Source organism: Semicossyphus pulcher, unplaced genomic scaffold, assembly GCF_022749685.1.
Source record: "Semicossyphus pulcher isolate SPU_LCO1_2020_fin unplaced genomic scaffold, fSemPul1.0.p SCAF_10, whole genome shotgun sequence".
In the NCBI taxonomy this organism is placed as follows: Eukaryota; Metazoa; Chordata; class Actinopteri; order Labriformes; family Labridae; genus Semicossyphus; species Semicossyphus pulcher.
The window spans coordinates 11,510,863-11,534,218 of record NW_027211604.1 but is presented as its reverse complement, the minus strand read 5'-3'; the positions used below and the strand labels follow the sequence as shown (position 1 = coordinate 11,534,218).

The 23,356-nt window shown below is 38.8% G+C and overlaps 1 protein-coding gene across 1 annotated transcript in view; it reads left to right on the top strand.

The window, feature by feature from the left end:
* The window catches only part of ppp3ca (protein phosphatase 3, catalytic subunit, alpha isozyme), a 33,050-nt gene extending 10,186 nt beyond the window's left edge, over nt 1-22,864 (top strand). Inside the window, exons 3-14 of the mRNA XM_069668058.1 lie at nt 2,848-2,972; nt 3,090-3,201; nt 3,559-3,704; nt 3,824-3,963; nt 13,549-13,626; nt 13,731-13,825; nt 15,512-15,637; nt 15,760-15,837; nt 17,208-17,292; nt 17,451-17,548; nt 18,444-18,494; nt 19,914-22,864. Of these exons, the coding sequence (XP_069524159.1) occupies nt 2,848-2,972; nt 3,090-3,201; nt 3,559-3,704; nt 3,824-3,963; nt 13,549-13,626; nt 13,731-13,825; nt 15,512-15,637; nt 15,760-15,837; nt 17,208-17,292; nt 17,451-17,548; nt 18,444-18,494; nt 19,914-20,092 (1,313 nt within the window). The 3' untranslated portion in view covers nt 20,093-22,864. The remainder of the gene's footprint in view (nt 1-2,847; nt 2,973-3,089; nt 3,202-3,558; nt 3,705-3,823; nt 3,964-13,548; nt 13,627-13,730; nt 13,826-15,511; nt 15,638-15,759; nt 15,838-17,207; nt 17,293-17,450; nt 17,549-18,443; nt 18,495-19,913) is intronic.
* The last annotated feature ends 492 nt before the right edge of the window (nt 22,865-23,356 follow it).

Sequence of the window (23,356 nt, the reverse complement as noted above, 5' to 3'; positions counted from 1 at the left end):
CGGGCTTTTTCTACCTCTTTGAGGTGAGAGCTTCTGCTTCCTCTGCGGAGGACAGAGACCTTTAAGTCAAAGACCAAAGAAATATATCAGTAAGATGACAACCTATGGACAGGAGAAATATATACTGGAGTGTTTCTGATACTGATACCAGAATCTCAACCAATTAACCTCCCAAATATCTACTGGTTTCACGTTAATGCTTTTAAAACAACAGTGTAGTGCTAGTACAGAGTGTACTGTAAGTCAAAGCTAGCATGATGTCAACAATCCCTGTTTATAACAATATTATGTACTGTATATAAAAGAAAGGAAAGCTGACTGAGGCTCCTCTCATAAACTTGGGTTGCGGTAATCACCACCCGCCTCTGATGTGACTGATAAAATCACCCTGAGTCCAGATGTCCAGAAGTAATACACTTTATTGGCTGATTTGAGCTCTGATGGCTAACAACTGCATGGGAATGTGTGGTTTAGTTCACTTGACGCACACAACAGCAGAAAACAAACAGAAGCACTGGTTTTGTAGGATTTAAAACACCGAACATGAAACTTGAAAACTGTCTGCTGGTCTCTCTCCTTTAATCTTGCGCACCACGCTGAGGAGGCGGAGCATACCACTCTAGGAGGGGGGGTTGGAACAGTCCAGGTGTAGCTGGCCTTTTTAACAGTATATTTCTTTATCGCACTAGTACCAGAGGGGTACTTGAGTCTAGGTAGGCCTATCTGAATTGCTTAGGAATAACCGGTATCCGAACATCTCTAATTTAAGTACTTTCAGTATAAATTATGTGTTTCAATACTGGTAGTAAAGCTGTGATTTCAGATTGTATTCATAACATTTTTTCCAATATAAGTCATAGCCTTATAGCTGTGCTGCTGAGTGCTTAAGGTTAAGTCCACCTAATTTGTACTTGACACAACTCAAAGGCCTTTAAGAGGGGACAAATACTTACTAGAATAATAGACACTTTTCTTTACAGTGACAATAATACTAATTGAATATACTCTGCTCTCCTCTCTACAACAAGTGTGTTAAAGGAGTGTTTGGTGCCAAGTAATAGTTATTTTCATTGTTGATTAATCTGTTGTATTTTTCAGTTCATCGATAAGTTCTTTGGTTTATAAAATGTAAAAAAAACCCTGTAATGTTAAAAAATGCAATGCCTGATATTACGGACGCACGTCATTATCGGCACGTTATCGGGATAGATTGTGGCTTGAAAATGACATATCGGCATCGACAGATATGTAAAAAAAAAAAAGCTTGACGTAATGCTACGACATTAACTCAGCGTGAGTGTCCGCGCCCACTGCCTGCACCACGCCTTTTCCGTCAAGCGTGAAGAAGGGTGCAAGATGTCTGCAGCATGGAAGTTTTTATAGCCTATTGGTCTCATTTATTCAACACTTTCAAAAAGAATACACTATTTCTCTGTTATTTCAGTTGGCTTAGTTTCACATGATCCTTTTGGACAGATTTCATTTGATGTATTTGTTCTGTGCAATAGGTAAAATTTGCCCTGATTGTGGCTGTTGTCAGGACTGTGTCAGGGAGAGCATCATCCAAACCTGTCCAAGTTTTATGAATGTTACAGTTTTATTTGAAAGAAAATGTTACATACAAATAAATATGGCATTTTGTACATAACATAAGTTTGATTAGTTTTCTTATATTGCCCAGTGAATGTGTACATTTTAAAAAGCACTGTATTATGTTATTTCTGCATCTGTCCGTGAGCCACCACAATAAGAGTAGGCATGATATCAATTCCACTACAGGGGAGACTTGATGCTCTCTGCAATTAGATGGAAAAAAATATGTGCCGAATATATCGGGATCGATATCGTCAATCGGCAAAAAAGTTGAAAAATATCGGCTTATCGGATATCGGCAATATCGTGCATCCCTGAAATGTCTTTTTTGCGCAGAACCCAAAGATATTTAGTTCACAGTCATAGAGTTGTAACCAAACCAGAGAATATTCACATAAATGAAGCTGTCATCAAAGAGTTCTTTATGTATTTATCTTTGTTCTGAGGCTATTTTATCGATCGTCAATATAGTTAGCGATAAATGTGAAGTTTGACAGCTAATCGATTCCACTGCAGCACTATACATACAATAGTAATCCTGAGTGATAACAAAGACATTTTAGATAAGCATGCGATATACTGTGTTTTTCCTGTCTACAGTGTGTATAGCTTTACTTATTTATGACTGTGTTTATGGTTACATAACATCTATATTTCATTCTACATCTGACTCCATTATTAATGACAGCCCACTGTAGGTTTATTGCTTCCGTATCTTTACAGGAGCAACAGCAACCCTAAGACAATAAAATGTAACACCTTTGTCAAAGACAAATGACTGTTGAGATAGGGATATGAACACCAACACTGCCGGCCTGCATGTCTCTCTATTTATAAAGGCAAGTTACGCACTCCTAATACAAAGTGCACGACTCTGTTCTGCCAGAAAGTTCTCTCCTGTCTCTTGTTTTCTGTCTTGAAACTGTTAGAATCAATAAAAAGAGGAAGTGGATCTTCTGCTCTCCTCATGAAGGCAAAAACATCTCTGATTTATATCTTCATTACAACTCTATCCAATTATCTTTGAGTAGGTGTCAGACTCACAACAGGTTTGACTGTTTAATCATCCTGTACTGATGCTACTAAAATTGTTTCTTGGAGTGGAATTCACCAAAAACACGAGGAGCGTTTTTTGCTCTGACACATAAAAAAAAAGATGTTCATAAATAGTACCAAAGCATAAACATGCAGACAAAGATATTCATCTTTATTCTTTGATTGTGTAACGTTCGCTGTCCTGTGGTTGTTTTGCAGTGTGTGGTGACATCCACGGGCAGTTCTTTGATCTTATGAAGCTGTTTGAAGTGGGAGGATCACCAGCCACAACGCGCTACCTGTTCCTCGGGGACTACGTCGACCGCGGCTACTTCAGTATTGAGGTAAAACATCAGAATATCATAACGTGTGTAAAAAGCTTCACAAACTGTATTCACTTTAAGTTATGCTGGGGTTTTTTTGCCTGGAATAACAATGTGTTTCTGTGTTTGTTTTGACAGTGTGTTTTATACCTGTGGTCGCTGAAAATGCTCTATCCAAAGACACTATTTTTACTTCGTGGAAACCATGAATGTAGACATTTGACAGAATATTTCACCTTCAAACAAGAATGTGAGTACCTTTCAGTGTTTATCATATTTTTTATAATTATATAATTCTGTCTTGTTAATGTCATGTGCAGCCTGGAGCACAATTAATGTACCTGTCTGTTAGGACTGTTAATTGTGTATGACGGCACAAAAATGGGGGGAGGGATCGTCTGTAAACAATTATAAATACATTTTCAATATATATTCATTCTATCAAGAAAGCCATTTTCTGCTTCTTCTTGGTTTTGTAATTTTGTGTGATTCTGTATAAAAGGCGCCTCGTGTGAACAAACAACACATCGTATTGATTTAATGTTAAATGTTCTTGTAGAGTAAAACAGTTTCTAATTGCTCTGATTACATTTGCGTCTCCTGCCAGGTAAAATCAAGTACTCAGAGCAGGTGTACGACTCGTGTATGGATGCGTTTGACTGCCTTCCTCTGGCTGCACTCATGAACCAACAGTTTCTGTGTGTCCACGGTGGACTGTCACCTGAAATACACACCTTAGACGACATTAAAAAGGTAAAAACCTGCCGTGACAGTACTACCAGATCTTGTATCTTGATCTTGATCGTTGGATGTTTTCCTGTTTGTGCATTTGAGTTTTTATAAAAACTGCATTTCTGCATCTTTATGTTCAGTTGGATCGGTTCAAGGAGCCTCCGGCGTTTGGGCCCATGTGTGACCTGCTGTGGTCTGATCCTCTGGAGGATTTTGGCAACGAGAAAACCCAGGAATATTTCAGCCACAACACAGTGCGAGGCTGCTCCTACTTCTACAGGTGAGCCGTTTCTTCTTCTTCTGCCCTGCAGCAACTTCAGACCTCTGAACCTTCTGGATTATTATAACTCCAACACTGTTCTTATCTGTACTTAGATACTCGAGATGATAATTCCACTAGCTTTAAAACCCATAATTCACCTACATTTAAAGTGTTTTAACATATTCACGCTCCTCATTCCTCAAACATGGTAGCTTGGTCTGCAGCCCTGACTTTGTAACAAAGATAATCTAGGTATTTCTCTAGCATCAGTTTGCAACTTCATTATTGGAAGTCAATAATAATAAAAAGACAGCGTGAAGTTTGAAATCCAAAATAAAAGCAGTCAAATAAGCAGTGATAAATAAGCAACAACAACAATATGTTTGTAGGCTTCAGCATATGCAGGAAGAACAGTGTCGCCGTTCAGCATTTAGATTTCCCGGCTTCCTCTAATGCATCACAATTGTTTGATCCAACCTCCATTTAACAAATAATTAGCTTTTGATCTGAACACATTGTACCTCTCAAGTTGCTAGCAGGGCTGTAAACAATGCAGCACACGGAAAAGGAAGTCTTAGCCGGAGGTCGCTAAACGATGGCTAAATCGGAATGCCCTAAATGTTTTCCACTTCTCCCAGAGACTATATCGTCTTCAGATGATAGCTGATAGGTCAGAGATTGACACATGGTAAATGCTGCAATAAGGCTGCAGTTTGGTTATGTTCAGGCATCAAAAGTACTTCTTATGTTTAGTCACCAGAACTTCTCGGTTAGGGTTGAAGAAAAAAAAGATGAGATAGGTATGCTAGTTACGTAATCAACGCAGTTACGTAAACTAACCCACTGTATTTCATGTAACTAATGTATCAGTGTTATTTAGCATTGAGCTTTTTTACACAAAAATCAAACCCTGGTCTCCTAGATGAAAGTCTTGTGTATATTTAACCATCAAATCAGCCCTGACTGCCAACCAAAGTGGAATTTCCTGCTCCTCATGCTACATCAAGTCTTCAACCACACAACAAAACACTAAACTAAAGGACAGAGTGAAGAAATGACGCTAAAGGGTCACCCACAGCTCCATATTATGAAGTGCTGGGCCACTGAAAAGTATCTAATAATTGCAAAGTGAGAACTGTCTTTTGCATTAACGCATCAATAGTCTTAAACTTTGTGTTTATGGCACCCTGCGAGCATCACCTCCATGAAGTGCTCATCACACTGCACTGAATCCATTAGGTTTCCCCGTGAGGCTCGTTGATGCTCCCTAATTACAGCTTTGTTTTAAAGAATGAAAGGTTGCAACTCACACTGTGAGTCCTTCAACCATAAAACCTGCTTCATACATTGGGTAAGCTGAAAAATAAACATATATGACCTCGTGTCGGTCAGTCGGCCATAATTGTTTCTGCTCCATTAGACAGTTTATTGAAGATAGAAGAAGATTAGAGAAAGGGAGGGACAACTCCCTGAGTGATCAGTGCTGATGAGATCTAATTGAATCTTTCAGGAGAATTGCTAAATTTTAAACAGGGCTAAATTTGACTACGACACAGAAGCCTAGCAACTTAATATCAAAAATAGATGTTAAGGTTGTAAATTATTAATAGATATCAAACATTTATTGCTGCCTGAGAAAAACCAAAAAGAACAAAACAAACAATAGACGCATGTTTAACACCCTATAAGAGGAATAACATGGGAAGAAGAGACTGAATTATTATACATACAGCCTATAGATAGTGTCTGCGTCCATGGGTAAATGGGTCATATGTCCATGTGCTTTTTAAAGAGGTTGTCTCTCTGACTTACAGAACAGATGGTGACGGACAAAAGATCAGCTGGGTGAACCTGGAGTCAAATAGAAACAGAGGCCGAGAGAGAGGAACACAATCGGAAACATAATATCGAAGCAAAAAACGGGAATGAGTTTGTTATGCAACTATTCAGCCTCCGTGACAAAGCATGTAAAAGGAGGAGGAGTGAGCGCTGTCCTAATGCGGTTGTGAGAGCGGAGAGAGCTGTGGGAAGTAGGTGGTGGTGAGGAGAAGAGATTAGGTGGCGCTTGTTGTGAGAGTTTTCTTAATGAAGGTTCAGAACAGTACGGACCCCTGCGTGGGAGCCACAGCTCTGCTCAAATCACCAAAAGCAAAGCCGGGAAGATTTAGTCCTCCACAGAGAGGAAATGACATTCTGTGTGTGCGCGGGATAATTGCAGTTCAGATTCACAATATAACCGAGCGGTAATTCTGAATTGTGAAACACGGAGTGTCAAAGGTTGCTTCAAATTATATCAAAAGTTTGTGTTTTATAAGATATTTCAACAGAGGAAAGTTGTTATTTGAGACTGAACTGTTACTGCTCATATCTTCCTGAAAACATTACGGTTTATTACATGTTTTTAATTGTGTTTTGTGCTTCAAGACATCAGTTTGTACTCCAAAAATCAGCTGGCAAAGACAAAGGAAATCTGAGATATGCGATAATATTGTTCAATATAGCAGGATTGCGATAAATAAGCAAATACAGTGTGCGTATCAGCTATAATGTACTGCTCCTCTGTCCTTTTGCTAATTAGCATGTTTTACACAGTATCAGTTTGTTACATCGTCTCTCCTGAATCCAAAATAATGTCAAACAGCAGAAGTGCTGTTTTCACAAGCTTTCCATCAAACACGTTTCCTCGCTCCTCTCCCCTTCCTTAGCCATCGTGCTAGCTAACCTTGCACCAGAAACCGAATTGATATCAACTAATCATAGCGTAGCAGGCGGCTAGTTGGGGCTTTATCTGATTGACAAAATGTTGTGAATACATGGCCCATGTATTATGGTTCAATCTGATAGGTCATTTGCCCTCCTAATGTAAGTAAGTTAGTGTGATGGAAGTATTACTTGTGTATTTAAAGCATTCTTAAAAGCAGTCTTTTTTATCGTGCATGTTCATATCGCGTTGATTATGAAATTGCAATTTATTCTGCAGCCCCACAAAGACTCAAAGCTTGTACAAGAACACAGTGAAAAAAGATGCTACTTTGAGTGTTAAAATTTTGTTAAATGAATGACTTTTGTGATATAAATGCAACCTCAACTGGAGACCTTTAAAACTTCTCTTTCTAATCAACTCAAAGCACTTCAACATCTGAAACAACGATGAAAGCAACACGTCTGAAAACTTATCTGAAGGTTGATTTTGTTACGAGGATGAACTGAAACCTGTGATTGCCTGAAACATCTCAATCTAAAAACCGATAAACTGACTCTAAAAGCATCTTCTTTGGAAAGTGGTCCAAACTACTTCAAAGTATTCAGTTCAAACCAGCATAAGCACACATGACACCTGTTTGACGATGGGGAAGAAGGGGAAGCACAGGGAGAGTGCCTAATTCAAAGAAAATGCAGGTGATAGGTCTTCACTTCCCCATCTTTTTCACTGTTGAATGGTCAGCGATAAGAAACGATCTATTCACAGAGAGAGAGAGGGAGAGGAGCTTAGTGCGGATTATTCTGTAGATGTGTGGAGGATGCTTCTATTATAGTCATCTATCTCCCCGTGGCTTTGTTCTGCCTTCACTCTCAAACTTACCTCTCCATCATTATGACTCTTGCCAACCATACAGTGTGTGTGTGCAGCACGGAGAAAAACACATTCTCCGGGGGATTTTTGGGAGATGCAAGAAAATCTCTGTGAAATACAAGTGGGTATAAGGCTAAGCAGGTTAGGAAGAAAGAGGGTACATTAAAACGCAATCAGATATACTGCAGTGATTAGACTTTAAGCTACGCACTGACAGTGACCGATTGTTGCGATACATGAACTGTACACGCAAACTCACACTGATGCATTTGCCAGCGTTATCTGACTCCGTAACCTAAAAGAAAATCAATACGGAGCATTTTTCACAAGTAGACATACAATTGTTGGCTCCTTAGAGCTAAGGAAAATGTTTGAAATAGATTAAACAGTAAAGGCCATGTGTGCCTGCTATTTGGACTTCTGTGATATTAAACTGTAGTTTATCAGTTACAAAAACTCAATAGAGAAATTCCTGCAGATTAATTTCCTCATGTCAGAAAATGAAATCTTTTTGCTGATAATTTGATGAAATGATAATTAAAAAGAATCTCCTGTTAAAGCCTATGGAAAATGAAATCCACAACAGCCGTCTAACTATTTAATTTAGGATCTTTATTACATAAAATTAAGCAGCTTAAAAGTAATAGAAACGAGTTTCAATCAGAAAATAGCTTCATTTAAGTTTCTGTAAACTTTCCTGATATTGGGTTTGAGTAAGGAGTGGTAAAGCTTGGATATTTGTGAAAATGATTCAGTTAATTTTAGGAACCAATCATAAGAACAAGGTATCTATTAGGTTGTTTACTCCTAGCGTTAGCGTCGTCTGTGGGTGTTGAGGTACCGACACAGTTGTCTATTTTTGGCCGCAGTTGTCGAGTGGTAACAGAGATAGTTTAGTTTTGTAATAAGCTAATGCTAAAGAGCTACTATTTAGCATTGAGTTCATAACTTAGAGAACAAATAATGGCATCTTAGCTAACGTAGTACGTGTATGCTAACTGCTAACTAAAATATGACTAGCAAACGATTTTTATAGCTCACCATTCAATGACTGATGGAAGTGAGTAGTGTTCAGATGGCAGGGCTTCTGCTTCCCAAAATGATTGTGACTCAAACATACTGTAAACTGTAAACAACTATCACATGTGCTGTTGTTGTTTGTGAGGCCAGGGAGACAGAAAAATGAGCTGTCTTTTTCTCTTCTAATAGCAATTAACGTTTCTTTTCACTCAGTCTTTGGTGGATGCCTTATGAGACTCCCATCTTTGATATCATGTATGCATTATTACTATTTCAAGCCACATTTCCACTTGAAACTGGCTATACTTAGAGATGTTTCTATCATTACTAGTGCAATAAAAACAGCCGTAGGCTTTACAAGTAAGCCTGTACAAATGTGATAATATTGCTATCATTGTTGCATAGGCAGACTCAGTACACAAAGAAACCCAACCCAATCCAGAAAACAAGCTAAGCTAACAGTAGAGGCAGCTATGCTTGCGACCCCTCCTGAAGTACTTTGCCGGCCAAGAACAAGTGTCAGGAAACCTGAATTTTTCACATCAAACTGCTTTTTTTGCCGTTGCAATTAATTTTGCTTAAAATAAAAAAGCGTTGAAATGTGTGATTAAAAACAGTCATTGTTTTTGCTAGCTTTAGCTGACGTCAGCCTAGCCAGCAGGGTACGGTTCTTCTTTGCACAGTACTTGCTTTTTGTTGCTCTAATAAATTATGGTATCAGATTGATGCATTGACTAGCGTATTCGCCAATTGCTGAAACCACGTTTTAGGCAGTTTCGGAGGCATTTCAGATTCTGGTATTTGTACCAGGAGAACTTTAGCAGCACTACACGACAATTTCTTATTTTGCTCTTAACCGTATCAGCACTGTAATATTACAACATCAAGTTCCAACTAAGCTAGTATCATTTTTTAGTGCAGCAATTAGAAAACTGTCACTCTGTGTAGTAATTAGGAACATGGTTATAAAATGGGGGAATATGGTTATATAGGGGGAAGTGAATTTAATGACCACCAACCTGACAGATGGATTTTCTTAAGAAAAGGAAGAAAAAAAACCTCTCAGTTTCACACTCACAACACAGCACTTCCATCCCTCTCTGTCTCTTTCGCTCATACTCACTTGTCAGATTTCTCGCTCTCTCTCGCTCACAGGCTCACCGACACATAATTGTGTGTTTTCACAAAGGGGAGAGAAGGAATGTGAGCCGCAGGCAAGCAGCGTGTGTGTACTGTGTTCCCTCGCAGTAATCAATAGATACCGTTGGAGTGGACAAAAAATAAATTAGTATGTAGTGCATGTTGGAAGCTTTATTTTTATATTAAAAGGTGACGTTTGTGCATGTACTGAGAAACCAAAAAAATCTGCTTTGCTGCTCCGACAAACATAACATTTAATAAGAGTGATGCAAAAATTGCCCTTATTTCTAAGTTAGAAATGCGTTGTGGATGTTTTTTAATAGAAACAGTTATGTAACGTTTTTAGAGCAGCATTTTGCAGCTCTATTAGAGTGCATTGTCAGCCATAGTGGAGAGAGCCGCAGCATATTCGTGTTAGTGTGTAACGCAGCTATTCCTGTAATGTATATATCGGCCACCACGGGGATGTTTGTCATGTGACCTAGATATATGAAGATGACACAGTTTTGCCAGGTGTTCAGGGCACAGCAGTCTCCTTGTTTTTCTTCCAGCACAAACCTTTGAGCACTTAAATATTTTAAACACTTGTGAAAGTTTGATGGGTCCGTGGATGGCAGTGACTGCGAGGAAGAGCCGGAAGAGAGGATTGTTGCTGGGGAGGACGTAATGTATGTTACTGTAGGGACCATTTGGATGACTCTCCTTTCAGCTTCTCAGATTTGATCTATTTTGATTAAATGTGGGGTTTTACACTGTTAGTCACAGAAAACAAGCTAATTGAAGACGCCAACTTGTGCTCTGGGAAACTGTGATGGACACTTTCACTATCGTCTGACATTTTATCAGCTAAAAGTGAGACGCATGAAGGCAGAAAATAATTGCTAGTTTAAATGATAACAAAAACATTAGTTGCAGCCTTAGAGGTGACATTATAATATGATTATATCAGACAGTAGATAGTGAAAATAATTGGTAATCTAGATTCACTTAATCTACTGTCAGTCTTCACAAATGGATTGCACAGTGTAAATATGAATCATTGTAAACAGTAATTAGCAGATTGGGACTATAGTGACGTTTCTCACAGCTCTATGTGGCTGCACAGAAACTTCTAGACGAGCTGATTATCACAGTAATAAATAAAAACACTGGTTTGTAAAATGCTTCCACCGACAGGTTTGATTTAATTTCACATGTGGTGCTTTTGGCTAATGCTTTCAGTCAGAGCATCTGTGCATGTTGTCATCATTAGCGTTTATTAAGCACTATTGTGACAGCAGTTTGGTGACAAATATGTCTTTTCATCTGACTTCATCTGCATTCATTAAAGCAATGAAAAGAGGAAGATTTAATACCAATCAAGAAAACTTTTTAAACATATTTTGTAAAAAGTTCTGAAGTCAGGACTGATGTATCTTGTTTTTCTGTGTCATGTGTATGTCTGGAATGCAGCAGTTGGAATAAATAAAGTGTCTTTTCAACACTCATGAACCAGAGGGAAATGACAGATTAAAAGGGTGCTGATTTACATTTAAAAAGAGCTAATCAACTGTTATCGACCATCTCTCTTTCTAACCCAGGAGACACAGTTTGAAGAGGTGATAGCGCTTCTGAATGACATAACACAACCTTCTTGGTGTTACATAACCGAAATGATGAGAGCTGCTAAATGGTGGACTACATTAACACCGTGGCTGGAAGTGTCCCAATTCTGATTATTTGTCCGTCCTGGGTGTCAGGGGTCTGATGTTTTTTGTCCACTTTGTTATCTTCTTTTGTGTTCTCATTTTCTTTCTTTGGAAACAAATTGGATCCATATCTCATCCACACATATGCAGCTCTAGTCTGAAGGGTCACAGAGGAAGTCATGTGGCGTTTATCATCTTTTTTTCACGGGACAGCTCATTGTCCGTCTGGACAGGAAAACATGGCGGGAGGTAACAATGCCAACATTTGTATTGGTCTCTGAGATATGATGGATTTAATAGAAGCTTGAGAGAAGTTATGTTACAATTCATGTTTTTTATCAGTGTTTTAAGGAGCGAGATAATATTGGTGGCTTTTACAACAGAGAATATGTTCGTGTGCGCTTCAGCTTTTGTAACCTGAACCTGAGCTTACAAATATTAATGTATTTGCCATAGACTGTATAAAAAGATGGATGACATGACAGCTCCCTAAAAGTGAAGCCAAAACATTTGGAGCGCCTCCTGCTGACTGGCTGCAGTATAGGTCATAAAGCCCGCCTCCTCCATGTTAACAGATGGGACATGAGTCAAACTATAAAACAAAATACACGTCAAATAAATGTTTCTCAAACATGTTTTCTGTCATTATAGTTGGTTCTTATCATGCTGATTTATGTCCAAGTGTTTATTTGATGTTGTCAAAAGGATGATTGACAGCCCTGTTGACAAATACGGCTCCTACAGCCGATCTGTTCTGGATCAGCAGAGAAGAGGAGGAACGGCGAGAGGAGACGTAACTAAAACAATCACTTCAGTCATTGAAGTTTCCATATCTGTGAACGTCTGCTTCAGACCAACACAAGAAGCTGTTCTGCTTTGAACTGGGCTGACGTGCAGGATCTTTGCTGTTTTTCTTCTGTAAGTTAAACATGTGTTTTGGTTAGCGAAAGGGGAGGGATGTCAATGCCACGGCTCCACCAGCCAATCTCTACTGAGCAGACTCTGGCTCCAAATCCTCAAAATGACAGCACCCTCTTCAGGGGGTATTTTGGCTTCTTTTTTGTCCAATGAGAGGAGGTGGAGAAGCGTCGTCCATTTCTGTAGCCTAAATTTGAAGCCTAAAATGAGGGTATGGACTCTCAGAAATCACAATAAACAAAATCATAATTAAAGATTCCTTTAAGTGAGAAGATAAAAAGGATCAAAATCTTAGGGTGGCCCAAAAAACTGCAAAAACAAACAGAATGGAATAAATTGCAAACAGTTCAGCTTCCTAACCTCAGTACTCATTAGTAGTCATCATATTTCAACACTAAAGAATTATAATGTATACACCAACCGACAACCAAAAAAAGAGTGAGTTACTCTCACACATTAGTAGATTAAATACATTTCATAGATTGTGTAATAGAAATGTAGTTACTGGACAAACAGTAGGTTAAGTGCTGTATCATAAAAGAAGAACATATCCCCTTAAAGCAGCTAGGTGAGTCGGTGATTGCCATCATCTGTGTTCCTAAAACTGTCAACAGTGAAGACAAAAATCTCCACTTGTGGCTTGAAGTGCAATTTTGTATCTGACAAAAATGGCTGATGAATGGAGCCGTGAAATTTGGGTAGCAGCAGTTTGAAATGTGGGGAGAACAAAATTATTCCTCCGAAAAGTTGTCCTGAGGCAACATAATAAGTGTTTGAACGAGCTTACAGCGCGAAGAATTGCGGGAGCGCTGACAGCTTTTAGGCTGCCTCATTGAAAAGGTTCAATTACACATACGTACTGAAGCTATTTGACGGCATGTGTGCGTGCAGCAGTGCATTTTTTACTTGAGTTAGCTCCCAGCCTTCACTTCCTTTCAGGCATTTTGCTGTCAGGTCTGAGCTGGGGGGCAGGAAGCTCTGACTGGGTTAGTTTGTTTTTCACTGCAACAGGTAGCTGCTGGATTGGTTTTTCACGCCCTTGCATCATCCTCAGCATGTCTTTCATGAATGCATTTATAAGTGATAAATCTTTGTTCGTTTTCCCGTGAGTGTAAAACGAATGTGAAATTAGGAACCTGCAGCTTAAATGTACTGTAAGTCATGGTTTGGTACGATTGAAAGAGAATTGATTTGTACACTGGCATTCCCTGTTGTGGACAATTTCAGTGATGTCTTAACCCAATTTTGTCTGTTATTTTTCAGTTACCCAGCTGTGTGCGAGTTCCTACAGAGCAATAACCTATTATCAATCATCCGAGCACATGAAGCGCAAGATGCAGGGTAAGTCATCCATACAACACACTGAAAAAGACACACAAACTAAAATAGATACATACTTTCACATGAGAACAATCTGCCTTTTTTCTGCCTTGCCCACCTTGAAGTTACCGGATGTACCGTAAAAGCCAGACCACTGGATTTCCATCCCTCATCACCATCTTCTCAGCGCCAAACTACCTGGATGTTTACAACAACAAAGGTCTGAAAATCTCTCAATTTTACACCCATCATTGATTCAGTTTCATTTGCATCTGTATCGTAAATTTCCTAAGTAACATTGTTTTCGAGGACATCGGGGTAGTAGAAGCTTGCTGGGTCCTTGTAGCGACGCCGTACGAGTGCTCTTATACGTCAGTGCTTGTTTTATCTCGTGAAAGGCTCCTTGCATGTGTAGAATGTGAGTTTAAAATAGCTAACCTCAACTGAGGTCTACATCAGGGAGAACTAAGTTGGTCGCAGCACATCTGCTATTTTAAACACGAGCCGACCAGTAAAATAAAGGCGTTTTAAATTTGCACAAATCCTACAGTGAGCCTTAGAATGTTTTTAAATTTTACATTTACATTTACAATGTGACAGTGAGATCACATTCTACCCTTGAAATAAGCTCTTTACAAGATGGAATAAGCAGTTGTTTTTAATCACAGAAACAGTCTTGGGTGAGATTAAGCATTGTAAAATAAATATAGTTCTGTTAAAAATGTATTATTCCTGTTAATTATCATGTAATTTTTAGGGCTTTGCACAGTAGGAGGCAGGCTTTGAGAAATTAATTTACTGCTGAATTAAACAGTTAAACTGAGTGCTGTGAAAGAGGCGCCCCTCAGTATCTCTGCAGCACCTGGCATTTTAACTGCATCTGGGTTAGATTGAATGTAAAACACTTAAAGGAGAACTGCTCTGACTTACAAGGTAAAATGTTTTTCTCAGCACAAAACGGATCGTATGGGTTAATGTATCTCTCGCTTAGCTTGTGAGCAGGCATAAGAACGCATCGGGGAGCCCCCTGTTTGTTTGTGCTCTCAGATCTGTGTCCTGGCTGCTGTAGGCTATGGGAGATGGGGAGCGTGGGAGGGACTGTCGGCATCGCTGACTCTCTCCATGTGGCTTTATCCCTCTTGATGTAACAATGTCAGAGATCCCTGAACTCAGCGAGGCCATCTAGTGGTTTAGTATCTGATGTTCTGCTCTGCCTCTGGTTTCAAACTGCACGAACAGAGGGGGCTGTGTGGAATAACATACTGGTTGACATATGTATACATTAGCATTAGCTTTAACATTATGGACTTGGATTCCACTTAGCATTTCTTACAGAGGCATAATATTTTGAAACAGGTTGTAAACTAACTAATTTACAAGCTTTGATTATTCCCAGTGTAAATGAAGCAGCATCAGAGGCGTGTTTAAGTGCAATGGCCACAGCATCAGTGCTGAGTTTAACTTGTAGTAAAGTGATGTTAAATGTGTTGTAATTTTTTATCACAGGTGCTCAATTCATTAGTTATTGAGTGTCTTTATGCTGCGTTATTCCTCTGCATATATGCTGCTGTACTGTAGGGATGTAGTGCCTTTATACTGTATACATCATTACGTGAAATTGGCTGTCTTCTCTTAACTTGAAGAAAAGTATCCTCTGGCTCTCTTGACCTCCTAACCTCTATACTAACTTTCAGATACAATCACCATACGAGAATAAATAAATATCCACATTGACTGACTTTATTGAGCCCACTTCAATATATGTATATCCTTGCCAACTAGTTGTTTATGCGTGCGAAATAATATGATGCTGCCAAAATGTAAAGCGTACGATACACTGTTAGTTTATAGGATTGAACCAGATTTATAAGGACTCTGTTGTTTCTCTTCTTCTGCCTCCTCACAGCTGCTGTACTGAAATATGAAAATAACGTCATGAACATCCGACAGTTCAACTGCTCACCCCATCCCTACTGGCTGCCAAACTTCATGGACGTCTTCACCTGGTCTCTGCCATTTGTTGGAGAGAAAGGTATCAAGTGTTTGCCAGAGTAAAGACTCTGATGTATTTTAGTTGTTTTTCAATAGAACAGCAGAAATCTGCAGAGAAGAGGTAACTATTGAGCAATAAGCCACGCTCTGTTTCCTCCTCAGTCACAGAAATGCTGGTGAACATCCTGAGCATCTGCTCTGATGATGAACTCATGAATGATGAAGATGAGATCTTTGATGGTAAGATGTTTTGTAAATAATGTAAGGATCATTCATGATTGTTAATTTCATTAGTGCATAGTGGGTGAAAGTCAGACTCTACAGGCTAAATGAGGTATTTCAGGGAATAACAACTGCACAATCGAGCTATTCACATCTGAACGGTTTTTGGGTTACCTAACTTGAGCTAAATTTGTTTCAGAGTTTGTTTTCTTTCTCCTATCTACAGGTAGAAAATAAGGTGTTGAATAATTCTCTTGCTCATGTGCTTTTATAAAGTCTTTTAAACATAAACATGGGTTTAAATTGTGTTATTATTACCAGTGGTGGAGGAAGTATTTAGATTCTTAACTAAAAGTATGTAAGTATAATCAGGAAGTGTATTTAAAGCAACAGTTCTTACAGAGAAAAGTGTCCTCTGTGACTGTTATACTTAAGCATTATCACACAAGAGGGAGTGATTCTACCGAATATCAGCACTGCTGTAATTCGGTCGTAGGCACGAAGCCACAGGCAGCCAATGAAATAAGAGTCTGTTGTCTGATTCAGGGGTACCAGCCTGATTAATGTAGACATACACAGCCTGCTGTAATGATAATTAACAGTATTCAGAGCACCGGGCTGTGGCGGAGTGATACACAGAGTGAAAAGTCCCGGTGATGTTGTTCTCTACATCAGCACTCATGGAATGGCTCTTGTCCAATCAGATTACTTGGTCAGAACTAACTGTTGTATAGATTATTACAACTGCTGCCTTAGAAGTAAAAGCAGACTTTAGTTGGTGAAGGTGCTAATTTCTAACTAATTTGTATTAAACTGAAACCATGAACTGTTATCATTATTGATTTATCTGCTGGTGTTTTTTCTATTAATTATTCAATATTAAGTGAGAAATGTTGCAATTACTCAGAGACAAAAGTGACACCTTCACAATGCTAATTTGTCCAACAAAAAACCTACAATAGTTCACTAAATGTCTTGAGTTATATTCCACCGCTGGTTGTTCCAATATACAATTTGTATTAAATGGTTACTTTATCTTGATTTATAATGTAAAACTAAAACAGCAGGTTACAGTTCATTAGTAAAATAAAGATGTGTGCTTTTTATTACCAATACACTAAGGCAATGTTAAACGCATGAGAGAGACCAATAAACAAGATCCCTACTTACAGGCTATGATGACGGAATGTAGGCACATAATAAGGCATGGCAACGACCTATAATAACAACATCCTATGTATTGCAAAAAATGCATGAAGAAACACATTATCTTTGTATTTTATACATCAAGGATCCCGACACCGAGTTTCTCATGCACTATACAGGCTGACAGCATCTATTGTATAAGAGAAGCACACAATGACAGCATGTATACATGTCTTTTGCAGCCAATGCAGCTGCAGCACGCAAGGAGGTGATCAAAAACAAGATCCGTGCTATCGGGAAAATGGCCAAAATGTTCTCAGTGCTCAGGTAGACTTCATGTTTGTGTGTGAGAATTTAAGTGGGTCGAGTGCGTGCATGTGCTATATGCGTATAGGTTGTTGTCAAAGTGCGTGCGTAAAGTTGTTTTTTTCCAGTTTGATCAGGGTTCACAGAAGTTTTCTGACCTGTTTGTGTGTTTCCTGCAGAGAGGAGAGTGAAAATGTGTTGACGCTTAAGGGCCTGACGCCCACTGGCATGCTGCCGAGCGGGGTTCTCTCTGGAGGCAGACAGACACTGCAGAGTGGTGAGTACACGGCTCAGCATCAGCCTGTTCTCTACCCTTACCTCCATCTTTTTTTTGTTTCATTTCTTCATCGCCATTGTCAGTCCTAACATCTGTCTTATATCTCTCTCTCTTTCTCTGACAATGTAGAGAGGCTAGGTAGCTTAGAGAGGCTAGGTAGCTTTATTTTTAGCGTCTTAAAGCTCTGATCACAGTCATGCTAAAGAAAACCAATGAATGTTTTTCTGTCTAAAGTAACACGTTCCAGCCGTTAGACCTGCCCCCAAATGTTTACTAGAACTTGTTGCTACAGCTCTACCAAAGATTTCATGACTAAAACCAGAAATTAACACATGTAGTCAAAGCTGCATTAAGGGTTCTTACCTATAGCTGGCAGAAAAACAAACTCACAGCAACATAGCCCCAACGGCTTCCCGAGCTGTTACAGCAAAAGTGTTAGCCTACATTAGCCTTCCTACTTATCCAGCAGACACAAAACAACATAAGAATCTAATTAGACTTCAGTTTCTCACTTCCTTAAGCCTATCATTGACTCAAATTTGACGCAACTTTTATCTACGAACTCAGAAAAATATCTGTCTCTCTCTTTAGCGAGGTGTATCTTCTAACCTCAGTCTTTTACCTTTTACTGTAACCTTAAATTTATTTCGTCTCGATCTCTCTCTCTATCTGTCTCTCTTTCTCTCTCTATCTTTTGCTATTTCTTAAACGGACTTTCTTGTCCTATAATGACACTAACTCTCTCAGTATTGATGCACGGCCTCTGATTTTGCCCGCATTGCCAGTGAACATGTATTTCTCATCTGGCCTAACACGGGGCGCCTTTTCGCTGGGGCTGCATTTGACATTTGCATGGCTTTATCAGCAGTAACCTGCTCCCCTCCTCCCCCCTCAGCCACCATTGAAGCCATTGAAGCCATCGAGACGCAGGATGAGGACGGAGAAGGTAATCGTGTGCTCCCCCTTTCACCCCTCTCAACATGACCTTCCACTCAACATCTAACACAATAAAAACACCCATCAAGCAACATTAATCGGGACGGTTTCATGCTGGTGTTGGCGGCACTTTCCTTTGCAGTACCATCAATTACAACAAAGATCCAACTAGATGGTTACATTTTAGAGAGCTGATCTATTTAGAACTGAAGAATAAATATTTTTTAGAGGGAAATGAGATAAATGGTTATTTGTAAAGTAGGGCTCCTCATTTGAAGTGGGGATTTTATTTTGAGGGAATTGTTTTCGAGTGGTAAAGAGGAAAGTGTATCCCATATTTTGAAGTATTTACAGGTTGGAAAGCTGATGGGGGACTATGTTTGTGTCACTTTGGTAAAGGCACATGTGCTGAGGGGGGTAACATGAATCTGACAGTAGCACACATTTGGAACTAGTCGTAATAAAAAAAGAGGAAAAATGCACAATAAAAAGGCAATTAAGGCATTGAGACATGTCTGTGATAAATTCAAACACTGCAAAGTTAATTGCTGCTAAGAGACGCATGACTAAAACACTTCATCGTTTTGGGTTTGGATTGTAAACGGCCTCCTTTTGGTTCTAAATAAAAATGTTGCATGCACAAGAGCAAGAAACACACCAGAGCCTCTACATGAAATATGCATCATGAAGCCTCAGTTGCTCGTGATATGTCTGAGGTAATCATCGCTCACTTACCATGAGGCTGCAGTATCATACAGCAATTTAAAGCACTAGAACAGGCACGGTGATAAAGGGCTTTGTGGACATTTGATGCAATTTCAGTTGATACTAGATTCTGGGCTCAGATATGAAAGTGAGGCATTTTTAAATGTGTAAAATAACATGATAAAAGGCTCTTTTGCACATGTCGACCGGCGCCACCCACAGGAAAGACAGCAGTAAGCAGTTTATAAATGCAGATGACATGTAGACGTTGCCTCATATAAACTCATATTAAGCTGCTTTAGGCAATGAACTACAAATAATTTTTGAGTGTTTTTATGTGCTACAAATTTTAACTGTTTTGTCACAAGGAATCTTTGAAGTGTCAAACTAGAGTTGTAGTTTCTACTATGGTATGTCACTAATGTCAGTTGTAGAGTTACGAGTTGTTGTGTAACTGAGTAGCCTCAACTACTCGTAGGTTAGCCTCTGCAGTTCAAAACAATATTTTTGAGTGTTATATTTAAGTCACTACAATTTCTGTTATTCAAATAGGCCTTTTTTTAAAATTAGGATTGACCCACTAAATTCTTTTTTGGTTATAATGCCTCAAAAATCCCAACAGCAATTGGAGGAAATTCACAAAATGAGGTCATATAAGGAGTATTCTTAGATTATCATCGCTACAAGTTCAGCATGGTCCTCTATATGCGTTTTCTCTTTGCAGCTATCCGTGGGTTCTCGCCCCAGCACAAGATCACCAGCTTTGAGGAGGCCAAGGGCCTGGACCGCATCAATGAGCGCATGCCGCCTCGCAGGGACGGGGTGAACCACGTCGGACACTCCATGGGGAAGATGAATATGTCGGAGGCGAACGGCACCGATGACAACAGCAACCTCCAGTGATGTGCTGTCCGAGCCTCACATCCGTGCCGCTGTCGAGCTGTGCAGCAAGACATTGCCAAATCGGGAATTCAGGCCTCAGAAATAAACCAGGCCCACAGACAGAACATGAAATCTGCAGCAAATCTACTCTTAACGGGCGAAAAGGTCATTTTTTTCATGACAGTATGTCATCGCGCAGGTGGGGGAGGGGGGAGCAGAGGGCAGAGAGGAGGAGAATCCAGCAGGCTGAGGCTTGACTGAAAAAGTGTGGTTGAAAGTTGTTTCTGCCTATTGTTCCCTTTCTCGACTGATTACAGACTGAATTGTTGGAGGTCGTGTTGTTCTGAGTGCTGACAAACGTCTGCTCTTTCATCACAGGGCCTGACAGATGACATAATTGCAGTATCCATGCCACACTAATCATTTTACTGTTCCTAAGTGTTTATTATGAATCACTCACGAGTTCACTTCATGAGGACACTAATCTTGTTTACCTTCATGTTTTGTTAGTATTAAGAAGTCACACCACTTTGCGAGCGAGAAAGCAAAAGGAGAGGAAGCAGATTGTGTCTTTAAAACTTGCAGTGCAATCTTACTGGTGGACTTAAATTTATTGATTTACCTTGTAGTAAGATGCTGCCATGCTGAAAGGGAAAGAGGACAGGCTGCTCTTGTGTATTAACTGCTCTGGCTGGGTCTGTCCTTGTACTTTCCAGGACTGCTCCTTTCCTCTCCTCCCTTATTATCAGTCATCTTCTAGCAAGGAAAACTTGGAGGGGACGAGGAAAGAAAGGGAGGGGAAGAAAGGAGCATTTGGGAAACTTAAACACCAGATTAATCACTATAACTAACATTTAAAACTGTCCCCAAAACAAACACACTAACTTATCTGCAGCTTCATCATGGTGCGTAGGTGAATGTCAAAGGTTATACTGTTATCCAAACCATCTTTAAAGTTTTATTTTAATCCCCCTACTTTAAATGTTTAAGTAGTGCACATCATAGCAGCATGGCATTTGTAAAGACTTTACCTCACACATGTTCATGTCATGCATTCATCTTTCTGGAAAGTGTACACTTGAGCATCCTCCACCGAAGACTGGATCTCATCTCTTCTGCATTGCTATGACCGGCAGCGGAGACTCAAGTTTGTGGATCACAGGGGGAAACGAGAAGATGCCATTTTAAACTTTGGGACAGACTCTGCAGTCACACACTACCTGATTATTTCTCACCTGCTTGTTGCTAAAGAGAAAGCAATGTGCGGTCACTCTAGTATACATTAGAGCCCTTTGAGTTTTTGCACTTATTGCTGTGCTTAAAATTCAATGAGATTTCATGCCTAAGAGCTAAACAAAGTACTATATCAGAGTGAGAAGGAAATTCTGAAAATTTGTGAATTGAAATTGCTGTTGTTTAAAGAGTATTTAAGAACCAGACACCATTGTGTCATTTGAAATAAGCCACTAAGATCCCTCTGAATATTTACTAAGAGGTTTGTAAAATGTATCCAGACTAGAATTCACTTAATTACTGCTAAAATGAAGGTTAGATAAGTAGATGAGTTTTAAGTTCTCAAAAGTACTATGGTCGTGAAAACTGAACATAAAGTTCAATTTACAAATCCATCCATATTGCATCTAAGTGTGTTATTCATATATAATGTCTTGTTTTGCATCAAATTTTCTAATCTAATCTAATTTTACACTTGAGAAACAGGCTCAGAAAACTTCAAGAACAAGTAAAACCACACTGTGATCCAATAAAAAACATAAATTGTCAAAATACATTGAGAAAAAGTCCATTTGTATACTAGGATGTCGTGTTGCCCTGAAGGGGTCTTGTTGACAGATAAAAGGAGAGAAAAGAAACAATATGAAAACAGGAAGCATTCGAGTTCTTTCAAAACAAAAAAAATTGGGGAGGCTGATATCAGTAAAGCGCCAACGTCCAGCAACACGTTCACATAAATTTCTAGAATTTCCTTTAAAACATGAATATTTTTTCTACGTAATATTTCATCTTTCTATTTAATGATAAAGGTTTGCGAATAAAGGATGGAAAAGGTGATTTTTAACACAGCATCTATGGTATGGAACGCATCAATGCATGCAATTAAGTTCCTAATTGTTATGTGAGATTATAATTGTGATAGTTGTGTTTCAAATAGTAAACTTGAATTCTTTTATTTTTGAATTATATTTGTAGTTTTATTTGTCTTGTTTTATAACTTTTATAAATAGGCTTCCTTTGATTGTTTTTGTCATTTTTTTCAATCTGTTATTTATTACCACTGCTTTTAATTTTATATCGATTTATTGTATGCAGAGATGCCCTTTTAAGGTGTGAAGCCTTGTGTTTATTTTTTTCTGTTGTACTGATGTACAGAAAATGTTCAATAGTGTGAATGAATATAATCTCAGTGAAAAGCAACTTTCAGGCTGCCAAAGCATGATAGCATGGTTTTCAGATGTAAATGAATTGGACACAAAGAAAATCATGTGTCGCACTTACGTTTAACAGGAAACATTGTACTCTGGTTATATTACTGCTGATATTATTATTGTTACAATTTAGCTTATGGTTCTTTTCCTTCCTCTGTTTCTGGTTCTTGTATGGTCTACATGCATATTTCAACAAACAAATATAATGGATTTTATCTTGCAACATTTTTTATTATCTATGGAAATATGTTTTCGCATTTGACTTCCTAAATGATACACACATTGTAAGCATGCCCTATGGGACAAATCACATTTTTTTACTCTTGAATAAAATATGCATGAACAAAAATGTGCTGCCTTGTTTTTCATACACTGAGTATGTAAGTATGAATGCAAATTTTTACTTTCACCCCAGATTGCACCCAGATACAAGCCCTTGAAAAAAACAACAACAGTATAGCTTGCGTACAACATAGCCATTCATGAATATCTACTACATTTTAAGTTGATTTCTTTATCACAGTAGAGTCGTTTGTGTCTAACTCAATCTGCCTGTCCTGTCCAAATGTGCCTTTTTGTCAATGACCAATTGTTACAGAGATGTAGATAGTCTTAAGTCAATGTTATGATTTTTTTTTTAATGGTCCTTTCATTTAGCTTACATTAAAAACATTAAAAGCATTAAAGCATATAATAGTTCGTTTTTAATTCAATACATCATTTTTGACGCTTTATATATGATTTTTTTTTTCCACTAGCTATTTGTGATTATATTTTTTTTTAATTCATCCATTTTGTGTATTTTCCCTCGTTAGCACCTGAATGCATCACTAAGCAAATT